The sequence below is a fragment of the Scyliorhinus torazame genome, chromosome 11, assembly GCF_047496885.1.
Source record: "Scyliorhinus torazame isolate Kashiwa2021f chromosome 11, sScyTor2.1, whole genome shotgun sequence".
Lineage (NCBI taxonomy): Eukaryota > Metazoa > Chordata > Chondrichthyes > Carcharhiniformes > Scyliorhinidae > Scyliorhinus > Scyliorhinus torazame.
Genome location: NC_092717.1, coordinates 30,418,321 through 30,431,802, shown reverse-complemented (window position 1 = coordinate 30,431,802; position 13,482 = coordinate 30,418,321). Strand labels below are relative to the sequence as shown.

The following is a 13,482-nucleotide window of genomic DNA, read 5'->3' as shown; positions in this document are numbered from 1 at the left end:
ATATTCAAGACAGAGCATTGGTCTATGTGAGGGACTTTGGAGATGGTTCCAGCTGGGTCCCTGGAGTCATATTGGAGAAAACGTGTCCTGTATCCTCCAAAGTGAAGGTCCAGGATAAGGTCTTGAGGACACACATGGACCACCTGACAAGTTGGGAGTCCATCCCTGTACAGGCCTCACTGCTGACCACAGAGGTGGCCGCCGCTAGTGTAGGGTAACAGCGCAAGAGAACCCTGTATTTGTCTCCCGTGGTAACGAGGAATCAGGATATGAGATGGAAGCAGAAGAATCCGGTGTCCCGAGTATAACAGGCACCGAGGAGGAATCCGCATCGGTTACTCTTCCGCGTTCCCTCCGGAAGGGAAGGTCTCCAATTCTGTTCATGCCTCCAGATCCAGTTCCACCCTCAATGGATCTCAGGTCAATCGTGAAGAGGCGGATAATAATAATAATCTTTATTAATGTCACAAGTAGGCTTACATTAACACTGCAATGACGTTACTGTGAAAATCCCCCTAGTCGCCACATACCGGCGCCTGTTCGGGCGCACTGAGGGAGAATTCAGAATGTCCAAATTACCTAACAGCACGTCTTTCAGGATTTGTGGAACGAAAACCGGAGCAACCGGAGGAAACCCACGTAGACACGGGGAGAAAGTGCAGACTCCGCACAGACAGTGACCCAAGCCGGGAATCGAACCTGGGACCTTGGTGCTGTGAAGCAACAGTGCTAACCACTGTGCTACCGTGTCGCCCTATCTTCACCACGGGAGTGATAAGGGAGAAGCGGACTTGAGGGGAGAGGTTTATTATGATGGTCACGAAGGACAAGGGGGATTGTCGATAGATCTCCCCTTGGGCTTCATGCACTATGAATTCCCCTTTTGAGCGGGTGGTAGCTCACCCAATAGAAGATATGTGGCGGACGCTTAAAACCTGTTGTTCCAGCCCAGACTGGCATTTCCGTAGTTTCCCGGCTTGTACCCAAGTATTGTAAGCCATGGCAACAAGCTTTTTTTGTTACTGTCATAAAGGGATTTGTTATTGGTAGATTGGCCTTGGTGAAGTTCATGCACTTCTTATTGAAGGCAAGGGTGGAAACCACAGGACGAAGGCATGAAAAAAAAGATGGTTGCTAATGGAGAAAAAAATAACCCAGGGATTGCCTTTGCTCTCAAGGATGATCCTGGAATGGTGGAGAGTTTTAGCAGAAGAGAGTAAAGCTTGAGCGCATTTGATGTGATCCAGCCAGCTAATGTACTTGCATGCCACAAGACAAATCTCACTGAAGCCATCATTTGTAAAGTAACACTGCTGCCTTACTGCACTGCAATGCTAATTAAATGATTCATTGTTGGAGGTCATTTGGATGAAGGGTTAAACCAGATTTCTGTCCACCCTCTCAGGTGGATGTAAAATGTCTCTTGGCAAAAATTGAGATAAATTATGGATATGTTCCTGATGCCTTTGTTAATATTTGTCCCTTAATCACAGCACTAAAACCATCTGACTACCTGTCACGCTGTCTGCATGGCGAGTCCCGTGCCTGGATGGGATGTGGCCATTACTTGGACTTCCCATACCGGCTGAGGTTATCCATTCCCCGCCTTCTCAACCTTGCTCCTCAGGTTAAATCACCACCCGTCAGCTCTCACCTTCAAAGGGGAAAGCAGCCTCCGGTCCTTTGGGACTGTGGAGACATTACTTACTTACTTACTTGGCATTAAATCAGGGTGAAGGTGGGCCCACTCTCCGACCTGATTAAATGCCTCTTCCACCAAACTCAACATGGGGGATGGCTAAAGAATTCAGGTCCTGACATTGCCCTGCCCCCAGAAACTTTGCCAGGATCAATCTCGCACTCCCCTGGTGCATCACCATTCCTGCTTTCCCATAGTTACAGTGGTGAATATTCTGGGCCCATGTATTCTTCCATCGTATACCACGGTAGCACAGTGGTTAGCACAGTTGCTTCACAGCTCCAGGGTCCCAGGTTCGATTCCCGGCTTGGGTCACTGTGCGGAGTCTGCACGTTCTCCCCGTGTGTGCGTGGGTTTTCTCTGGGTGCTCCGGTTTCCTCCCACAGTCCAAAGATGTGCAGGTTAGGTGGATTGGCCATGCTAAATTGCCCTTAGGTTAGGTGGGGTTACTGGGATAGAGTGGAGGTGTGGGCTTCAGTAGGGTGCTCTTTCCAAGAGCCGGTGCATAACTCGATGGACCGAATGGCCTCCTTCTCCACTGTAAATTCTATGGTGTACCTGCTTGACACCTAATCATTAATATGTCCAATTGCTCAAACTACTTTGAAAACCCAAAATATGCTTGTATTTGAAGTTGAACCCAAAATTGAAATTGTATAAAAGTTGTCAAAAATTACATTTTGGCTGGCTTTTACTCCCTTATAAGTATTATAAGTATGAGATAAACGATCAATTCAAAGACAGCCGCAGTTAAAGAGCTTAGCAACACAATAAGGCATAAAACAATGTCACTGGCAATCTTGCCTCACTAAACAAAGACACCAGATCTGATCCCTCTTCAAAGCTGGTATGCATCTCTTCCGTGGTATCTTCAACCGTGGCTTCGATGTTAGAAATGGACTCTTCTTTTTCAAGAACCCATGGGCGGTAAGCAGGGTCTATTTGTGGCATGCCAAGTCCAGTCTTGCATTCTAACTGAGACAGCAGTTTTGCCAGCCTGTAATAGATATCAGGAACAAAAATCAGACAGGTTGTACTTTTTGACTAAATACATTTTTTTCTTTTTTAGATATTAAATATCAACACACTACTTTGTTTAACACTATACATTTACAATTTCTCCCTGTAAGTTACAAATATGATTGATGCCTGGAATTAAATTCAGTGATATACGTCAGACTGCGAGAGAGTGCAAGATATTAAAATTGTATTTATGTCTATAATGGAAATACTGCAAGGGCAATTCGTGATGCATGAATAATTATTCCTTCTCAAAGGAAAAAGCCAACATTTTAAAGCTGTTCCAAGTTTCTAATCCGGTTGGGCAGGAACATAGAATTTACACTGCAGAAGGAGGCCATTCAGCCCATCGAGTCTGCACTGGCCCTGAGGAAAGAGCACCCCACTTAAGCCCACAACTCCACCCTATCCCCGTAACCCAGCAACCCCACCTAATCTTTTTGGAGACTAAGGGCAATTTATCATGGCCAATCCACCTAACCTGCACATCTTTGGACTGTGGCAGAAAACCGGAGCACCCAGAGGAAACCCACGCAGACACGGGGAGAACGTGCTGACTCCGCACAGACAGTGACCCAAACCGGGAGCTGTGAAGCAACTGTGCTAACCCCTGTGCTACCGTGCTGCCCCTTGGTGAAGACATTTTCTGATCCTGTTCACTGGCCAAGGAACCGTTGCGTCTTGAGTTCTCCTCAAATTATCATTAATATTCTTTATTACAATTGGTTCACAACATTCATTGTTGGTTGAAATGCCTTGCCCTGTTAATGCAGGGCAACGTTGCTCTGTCACTAGAGTCTATTATTAAGGAGAAGGGGACAGAACACCGAAATGTTTTAAAACTGATCGGAGAGTGTTGGCCTGGATTGGTAAAGATGCCTGATGAACCTGGTTTAAATTTTTCCGAAGTGGTTGAAGTAGTGGGGACATGGCGGTCTACCCATGTGGGGGGAAGAGAGTTTTCGTTTTTCCCCAGTACACAAGGTGTACTCGAGGATTGACTTTTTTGATATGGGTAGGACCCTGCCCCCTGGGGTGAAAAACACAAAGTACTTGGTGGCGGTTATTTCTTTTTTTTAAAATAAATATTTTCATTCAAATTTACATTTTTGCACTGTACAGGAGATGACTGAAATGGTTATTATTTAACAATTTGCATGCTGTTTGCCCCCCCCCCCCAACCATTTACCTTCCCTCCCCATTTCTAATATTTTAAGACCTTTTCCTCTGCCGCAGATGGTTTATTTATCGCTCATTTTGCTCTTATAGCTTTGTGTGTGTGTGTGTGTGTGTGTGGGGGGGGGAACTCTGGCCCCCGTGCCAGTCTCTCCCTGGGTTTCCTCCTGCCATTTCCTTGGTTCTTGTAGCACCATCGATCACACACGAGGCGAGACGTAGAGAACTTCAATCGAGGCTTTATTGAGCAGACTTGTTCAGACTTGTTCCCCAGCAGCTCAGTCACAGAATGCAGCTGCGGGGAGTAAACCGGGTTCTTATACCCCGCCTATCTGGGTGGAGCCCAGTAGGCGGCAGATCCAATCAGGACCCAGCATCTGTCCTTCAATAGCTCCTCGGCATTCGTGGTGTACCGTATTACCCCTAATACATACCACCACAGTTCTCTCCCCCATTTCCCCCCCTCCCTTGTTCCTGTCTGCTTTCTGTGGCCCTGGCGGTTCCCATATGTGTCCCCCCCCCCACCCCCCCCACCCCCACACCTCCCCTCCTTTCTATCCATTGTTGGCTTCAAACAGGTCCTGGAACAGGCTGATGAACTGCCCCTGAGATTTCATCTTCTCCAGATGGAGAAAATCCGACAGGTCTGCCAGCCAGTCTGCTGCTGTGGGTGGAGCAGCTGTTCGCCAGCCGAACAGGATTCTCTGGCGGGTGAATAGGGAAGCCAAGGAAAGAGCGTCGGCTCTCTTCCCCAAATTTAGTTCTGGCTGGTCCGATATCCCAAAGACTGCAACTCTCCGGCACGGCTCCACCCTCACCCCCACAACCTTGTCCAGAACCCGACAAGTCTGCGGCAGGCCCAGAACATGTGGGCGTGGTTGGCCGGGCCTCCCTGACACTGTGCACACTTGTTTGTCCTCCACCTCCTGGAAAAACCTGCTCATCCGGGTTCTGGTTAGGTGTGCTCTGTGCACCACTTTAAATTGCATGAGGCAGACTCAGAGAAGAGCCTTGTGCAGGAGGAGGTGGAGTTGGCCCTACTTAGTGCATCATTCCTGACTCCCCACCCTACCGTCCCTAATTCTGCCATCCATTCCTGCCTTGCTTTGATCGTGTGCTTTCTAAAAGTCGTCCATATATGTTGCCACAGTTCCTTTTTCTATACTGTCTGCGACCAGTAGTTCCTCCAACATTGTGTCTCTCGGGGCTCTCAGGTACCTCGTCATCTCCTTGCGGAGAAAGTTTCTGACTTGTAAATGTCAGAGTTCTTGGGCTGGATTCTCAGCACCGCGACGCCGAAATTGCGGCCGGCACCGGGGCGGAGAATCCATTTTGCCCACACGGAATCGGGACCAGCGGCGGTTCCCCGATTCTGCGGGCCCCGAAAAGCGGCGTACTCGGAGACGACGCAGCGCCGCCTAGCACCTACCTGGGGCCATTGCTGGAGGCCCGCTCTGCCATTCTCCGTCCCCGACCGGCCAAAGTCCCAATGGCGTGGATCTAATGTGGTCCTGCCGGTCGGGCTACTAGCGCGGCGGCTGCAGACTCAGTCCGCTGCCACCCTGGTCAGGGGCAGGCCAATCGGAGGGCAGTATTTGGGCGGGCGGTCAGGGTTGGGCGCGCGACCGATCGGGGGGTCTATTTTCAGTGTCCAGCTCCGCGGTCTGAGTCTGCCATGGAGCACTGGGCAGCCGCTGAAGGCCCCCGCCGTGTACATATGCGACCTCCGACCCAGAAATGCGGGGCTCATATCTGCAGCAAAAGCTGAGAGATTCACGACGGGTCCCTGCTAGCCCCATGCAGGACTAGGAATATGTGGCCCTTTCAGGCCAGTTTTTCTGGCGTGAAAGTCCACAGTTTATTCGCCGGCGTGAGGACATGGTCCCAAAAACAGAGAATCCAGCCCCTAATCTGTTCAGTAGTTCCAGTCTCTCCGTCAGCCCTTCTGATGTTGCATGTCTGCCCCCCATGAAAAAATCTCTGATTGCTGGCGTCCCCCCGTCCCGTCTCCACCTCTTAAAGGTGGCGTCTAGCATGACTGGTGGGAACCATGGTGGATACCCTGGTTAAACCGAGGAGTTGTCTCATCTGGTTTCAGGTTCTTAGTGTTGTTACTACCATTGGGCTGGATGTGTTCAACAACCCCCACCCCCCCATACACACACACACACATACACACACAAACGGCGTTAGGGATATAGATCAGTATGGATCCAAACAGGAAGAGAAACCTTGGCAGTATATTTATCTTGATCATCTGCGCCCTTCCCGCCAGGGAAAGCGGGTGTGCACCCCATCTCTGCACATCCTTTTTAACTTCCTCCGCCAGACTGATCAGATTCCACTTGTGGGTCTGTGCCCAGTCTTGGGCTCTCTGGATCGCTATCAGTCATGATCTAATTAAATGGCGGAACAGGCTCGAGGGGTGTGGTAGTCACCACTGTTTGTATAATAGTTGTATTAGAGGTAATACGGAAGGCTCCTGTACTACAGGTACGGGGGTAGATCCCTGCCTGCTGGCTCCGCCCAGTAGGCGGAGTATAAATGTGTGTGCACACCGAGCTGCACCCATTTCTGGTAGCAGCTGCAGGAGGCCACACATCTCTGCTTAATAAAGCCTCGATTACTCTCTACTCTCGTCTTGTAGTAATTGATAGTGCATCAATTTATTAAGCAGAGATATTACAGCGATGGACCTTCGTATCAAGCCTGATCGCCTACAGCTGCACCCTCAAGCAGCCAACGCCACGTCGGCCTTCGACCACTGGCTCGCTTGTTTCAAGAGCTACCTCCGATCCGCGACGGACCAACCCTCGGATGCACAGAAGCTCCAGGTCCTTTACTCACGGGTGAGCTCCGATATTTTTCCCCTTATCCAGGATGCGCCTACTTACACGGAAGCAATGAAGCTCCTGAAAGGACATTATATTCGCCCAATCAACAAACTGTATGCCCAGGCACCTCCTGTCCACGAGACAGCAACTCCCTGGTGAGTCTTTAGACGATTTCTGGCGTGCCCTGCACATCCTGGCGAGGAACTGTGATTGCCAGGCAGTTTCAGCAGTCGAACATATGGAATTTTTAATCAGGGACACTTTTGTTACGGGCATGGGGTCAGCGTACATCCGCCAGCGCCTATTAGAAGGGGGTATGCTCGACCTTGCGGCAGCCAGGCAGTTCGCAAACTCACTGACTGTTGCCTCCCGTAATGTACAGTCGTACGCTCTCGACCGCACGGCACCCTCATGGACATCATGGGCCCCACCAGCTTCCATCCCCAGCCCACCCCAAACCTGCGCCGCGGGGCAGCCAGCCAGCCCCAGGGGGCCCAAATGCTACTTCTGCGGGCAGACAAAACACCCCCCGGCAGCGCTGCCCAGCGCGGAGTGTAAACCGGATCGCCTGCGGAAAGAAAGGACATTTTGCTGCTGCGTGCCAGGCCCGGTCAATCGCTGCAGTTTCTAGGCCCAGCGCTCCTACACCCCCCATGTGCGACCCGTGGGCACTGCCATTTTTGTCCCCGCAGACCATGTGCAGCCCGTGGGCGCCGCCATCTTTAACGCCGGACTCCATGTGCGCCCCCGTGGGCGCCGCCATCTTCGGCACCATTTTGCACAGCACCTCAGGACCCCGGTTCATCGGGTACTTCGTCTGGCTGTTCATCGCCTGCCACCGCCGCCGACCAGCCCTGGGCCTACCAGCACCAGCCGCAGCTCGCCTCCATCACACTCGACCAGTCCCGCCCTCACAATCTCGCAACCGCGAAGACGACTGTGAATGTTAATGGGCACAAGACTTCCTGCCTTCTTGACTCCGGGAGCACGGAAAGCTTCATCCACCCCTCTACGGTAAGGCGCTGCTCCCTCACGGTACACCCCGTTACCCAAAGAATCTCCCTGGTCTCCGGATCCCACTCCATGGAAATCCGGGGGTACTGTAACGCAACCCTCACCGTCCAGGGCGTAGAGTTCAGCAACTTCCGACTCTACGTCATCCCCAACCTCAGCGCTGCCCTGTTACTCGGCCTGGACTTCCAGTGCAACCTCCAAAGTCTAACTCTAAAATTCGGCAGACCCCTACCACCCCTCACCGTATGCAGTCTCATGACCCTCAAGGTCAACACACCTTCTCTGTTTGCAAAACTCACCCCGGATTGCAAACCCGTCGCCACCAGGAGCAGACGGTACAGCGCCCAGGACAGGACCTTCATCAGGTCGGAGGTCCAGCAGCTGCTACGGGAAGGCATCATTGAGGCCAGCAACAGCCGCTGGAGAGCCCAGGTGGTAGTAGTAAAGACAGGGAGAAACACAGGATGGTCATTGACTACAGTCAGACCATCAATCGGTACACGCAGCTCGACGCGTACCCCCTCCCAGGCATATCTGATATGGTCAATCAGATTGCACAGTACCGGGACTTTTCTACAGTGGACCTAAAATCTACCTACCACCAGCACCCCATCCGCAAGGCGGACCGCCAATACACTGTGTTCGAAGCAGACAGCCGCCTTTACCAATTACTTACTGTTCCCTTCGGCGTCACTAACGGGGTCCCGATCTTCCAACGTGAGATGGACCGAATGGGTGACCGGTACGGACTGCGGGCCACTTTCCCGTACCTAGATAACGTCACCATCTGCGGCCACGACCAGCAGGACCATGACGCTAACCTTTTCAAATTTCTCCACACCGCCAAACTCCTGAACCTCACGTATAACAAGGAGAAGTGTGTGTTCAGCACCAACCGCTTAGCCATCCTTGGCTGTGTTGTGGAAAATGGAGTTCTAGGACCCGACGCCGACCGCATGCGCTCCCTCATGGAACTCCCACTGCCCCAATGCCCTGAAACGATGCCTGGGGTTTTTCTCCTATTCTGCCCAGTGGGTCCCTAACTATGCGGACAAGGCCCGCCCACTCATCCACTCCACAGTTTTCCCCCTGACGGCTGAGGCCCGCCAGGCCATCAACCGTATCAAGGCTGACATCGCCAAGGCCACGATTAACGAGTTTGACGAGACCCTCCCCTTCCAAGTCGAGAGCGATGCATCGGACGTCGCTCTGGCCGCCACCCTCAACCAGGCAGGCAGACCCGTGGCATTCTTTTCCCGCACCTTCCATGCCTCCGAAATTCGGCACTCCTCTGTCGAAGAGGAGGCCCAAGCCATCATAGAAGCTGTGCGACATTGGAGGCATTACCTGGCCGGCAGGAGATTCACTCTCCTCACTGACCAACGGTCGGTAGCCTTCATGTTTAATAATACACAGCGGGGCAAGATCAAAAATTATAAAATCTTAAGGTGGAGGATCGAGCTCTCCACCGACAATTACGAGATTTTGCATCGCCCCGGGAAGCTCAACGAGCCCCCCGATGCCCTATCCCGAGGTACATGTGCCAGCGCACAAGTGGACCGACTCCGGGCCCTACACGATGGTCTCTGTCACCCAGGGGTCACCCGGTTCTTTCACTTCATAAAGTCCTGCAACCTGCCCTACTCCATTGCGGAGGTCAGGGCTGTCACCAGAGACTGCCAGGTCTGCACGGAGTGCAATCCGCACTTCTACCGGCCAGACCGAGCGCACCTGGTGAAGGTCTCCCGTCCCTTTGAACGCCTCAGCATGGACTTCAAAGGGCCCCTCCCCTCCACCGACCGAAACACGTACTTCCTGAACGTGGTCGATGAATACTCCAGATTCTCCTTCGCCATCCCATGCCCCGCTATGACGTCTGCCACGGTCATTCAAGCACTCAACACCATCTTCGCCCTGTTCGGTTTCCCCGCTTACGTCCACAGCGACTGGGGATCCTCCTTTATAAGTGATGAGCTGCGTCAGTTCCTGCTCAGCAAGGGCATTGCCTCGAGCAGGATGACCGGCTACAACCCCCGGGGAAACGGGCAAGTGGAGAGGGAGAATGGGACGGTCTGGAAGGCCGTCCTGCTGGCCCTGAGGTCTAAAGATCTCCCGGTCTCCCGCTGGCAGGAGGTCTTCCCCGACGCGCTCCATTCCATCCGATCGCTATTCTGCACTGCGACTAATGAAACCCCCCATGAACGCCTCCTTGCCTTTCCGAGGAAGTCCACCGCCAGGGTTTCGCTCCCAACGTGGCTGGCAGCTCCAGGACCCATCCTTCTCCGCAAACACGTGCGGCTCCACAAGGCGGACCTGTTGGTCAAAAGGGTACAACTGCTGCATGCGAACCCACAGTACCCCGATAGCCGCCAGGACATAGTCTCCCTCAGCGACCTGGCACCAGCTGGATCCCCACCCACGGCCCAACACCACCTGACACCCCACCCTCCCCCCAGTGCACCTCACTATAGCCACCGCCCCGGGACGATCCGTCCTTCCACTGGTTCCACCTGGGTATGAAGATGAGGACAACACGCTCCCAGAGTCACAGGCGACCAAGTCGGCGCCTGCATCACCACCGGGACAGAGGCGCTCACAGCGGAGGATCAAGGCACCCGACCGGCTAAATTTGTAAATTTTCACCAGACTGTAAACTTTAAATTCTCACAAACCTGTAAATAGTTTTCCACCACCCCCGCTGGACTCCTTTTTAACAGGGAGTGAATGTGGAAGTCACCACTGTTTGTAGAATAGTTGTATTAGAGGTAATACGGTAAGGCTTCTGTACTACAGGTACGGGGGTAGATCCCTGCCTGCTGGCTCCGCCCAGTAGGCGGAGTATAAGTGTGTGTGCTCACCGATCTGCTCCCATTTCTGGTAGCAGCTGCAGGAGGCCACACATCTCTGCTTAATAAAGCCTCGATTACTCTCTACGCTCGTCTCGTGGCAATTGATAGTGCATCAAGGGGCTGATTGGCCCACACCTTCTCCTTGTTCGTATGATCCCTTTCTATTCCAAACAAACAGAGTGGGCACCTATGAATTACAACTGATTCAAAAGTAGCAACGAGATTCACAACCTTAAATGTCTGGAGAAAAGGTGCCACGTGCACACCTATGTTAACTTGTATTGTTACATTTGCACATTTAAACACTTTTGATTATTCCAGTTGGCAGTAACATTGATTCTTTCAGCAATTAAATGTCATTGTAAACTCTGCACAAAGTAAGATTTCCTCTGTGTGCTCAGCATTATGAGATTGTAAACCTGTTCTCTGTAAACAACTTTCATTCTGTTGATTTTATCTTTCCCCATGGTTTTCTCTAAGCGGTACCTGTGCAGAATAGATTGTCAGTACTGAAGGAGATTTATGTCAGGAAACTATCCCAATAAACTTCACATACATTAAAGGAAGGTCAGAAACTAGATGCAGTTTTAGTAACGGGTTAGCTAAACAAACACAGCTGCCAGCCGAAGGTTCAGATAGAGGGGTTTGTAAGTGTTGGAGCTTGGTCCGCCGTTTGCAGTGAGATAACTGGGGCGCAGTTTAACGGCCTATTTGCCGCCGGTGCGGATCGCGTGCGGCAGTTATACCGCGAGAGGCTGAAATCAGGACCCGGGCCAGGCCCCAATCAGTCCGCCATCTAACCGGCCCGCTCCTGTTGACGGGTTCTGGATTCTGCCTGAACAGGGCGAGACACCAATTAAGACCCATCTCCATCTCATTAACGAGATGGAAGCTCAATGTAATGGCCTCCCGGGAGCTAACCGGCTCCCCAGCAAGAGATCACGTAGGCGCCGTTTAGCACTCCTATTTAAAACCTAGTGCAGCCTAGCTGCTGCCCCAGTGCTTGGGGTGGGGGGAGCCCCCAGGGGTGCATGGTCCGGGTTGGGAGGCTGGGCGCCATCAGGCGGGGATCGCCCCTGGGCTGGGCTGGGGGAGGAGAGGCCGTCAGTGCCTGCGGATCCTACAGGCCATCTCTCGAATGCATATATATAATAGGAGTTACTACAGCTGCTGCCCGTCTATCCTACCAAACACTTCCGGGACAGAGCCCTGTTCTTGGTTACATGCTGAAGGTCACTTTAACTCCCTTTGAGTGTAGGCAGCTTCTGGCTGCACAGCTGAAGGCAATTGCTATTAAGGAATTGGCAATGTTGGTTATGTAAACACCTTACAGTTACAGGTTGTGCTTGCTGCTTGCTGGTGCTGCAAATGCCTGGAGGCTGCTGTTGCAGTTTTCCTTCCTTTTCTGTAGCTGGAAGGGCCTGGGTCCTGGAACACTGGGCTCAGGGGGAATACGAGTCCAGAAGGCAATCGGTTTTAAGCAAGAAGACACTCTGGGATCTGTGCACGACATTGATCCAAATGGGCCACCTGCTAACTCCGTTGAATACTCCCAGATTTCTGCTGCTTTTGTTGCTGGTGTGGTGAGTGCTACATGTAACTGGCACGTCACCGCGAGTTAAAAACGCTGGTAGTCAAGGATGTTCAACTGCACCTTGAGCATCAGTGGAATAGGTGGATGCCAGGATTTGGTTCCGGTGAGATTCCTTGTGGGTCTGCACAGCAGCGGTTTAGGGATGGAGACTGGTGCTGATAAATGGAACAAGTAACACATTGATGGACAGATCATTTCAACGATAAAATTCTGGGCATGATAACACATTCTCAGGCTTTATCCTCCATGTCTGTTGAGGAACCTGCGGGGGGTGATACCGTGTGTGTGTTATTCTTTGTGGAAATGAGCTGATATACCTTTGTATTGGCACCAATACTGAACGGTGATGTTTCCTTGTTCTTTAATGGTTAGTGTAATGTGTGGAATATTACGTAGTTGAATTTCAAATCTTTGTTACTGTTGACCGTTTAATAAACAAAATATTCTCAAGTGCATTCTTGTGGGCACACGTGCCAGATCTCAGAAGAGTTTTATTGCTGAGCATTCCAATCAAACTGTGAGGCCTGGACACTTTGCCTAAACCCTGGGGACACAGGGGCAGAAGCAACAGCATGTGCTTTTAGGAGACAGTGCGACACCTGTACCATGAGCTTGCAGACTTGAGTGCTCCGGTCACTGTCTGTGTGGAGTCTGCACGTTCTCCCCCGTGTCTGCGTGGGTTTCCTCCGGGTGCTCCGGTTTCCTCCCACAGTGCAAAGATGTGCAGGTTAGGTGGATTGCCCATGCTAAAATTGCCCTTAGTGTCCAAAAAGGTTAGGTGGGGTTACTGGGATAGGGTGGAGGTGTGGGCGTAAGTAGGGTGCTCTTTCCAAGGGCCGGTGTAGACTCAATGGGCTGAATGGCCTCCTTCTGCACTGTAAATTCTATGATTATTATTCATCCCTCCTTCTCCCTCCCCCCCCCCCCCCCCGCCCCCCCCATCCCTCACCCCTGCAATCCCCGACTACCCTATTGCACACTCCCAGGGTCTGTTAACATCAACCCAGGGTGATGGGCCTGTGTCGGCACTGTCAGCGGGCCATTATACAAGGCAGAAGAGTGATGATAACCCGCTGTGAGGTAAGCTCTGGTTCTCCTCAGTCTATGCCACAGTCTGACTCACATCTTTCTGCTCACAGCACACACACACCCATCACCTGCACATGGTCTGCACCAGGGGTTCTTGCTGCATGGGGCACCAGCTCCAGAGACCCCTGCATCATCTGGCCCTGCCTGTCCATGCACCTCCCATAGTTTGCATCACGGCGCTGACACCCTCGGCGATGCACTCCAGAG

The 13,482-nt window shown here is 52.0% G+C and overlaps 1 protein-coding gene across 4 annotated transcripts in view; it reads right to left on the bottom strand.

The window, feature by feature from the left end:
- The window catches only part of LOC140385213 (regulator of G-protein signaling 22-like), a 198,201-nt gene that overhangs the window by 132,044 nt on the left and 52,675 nt on the right, over nucleotides 1–13,482 (bottom strand). For all 4 annotated transcript variants that reach the window (XM_072467116.1, XM_072467118.1, XM_072467117.1 and 1 more), the window contains exon 6: nucleotides 2,504–2,696. In XM_072467116.1, coding sequence (XP_072323217.1) covers nucleotides 2,504–2,696 — 193 coding nt within the window. The remainder of the gene's footprint in view (nucleotides 1–2,503; nucleotides 2,697–13,482) is intronic.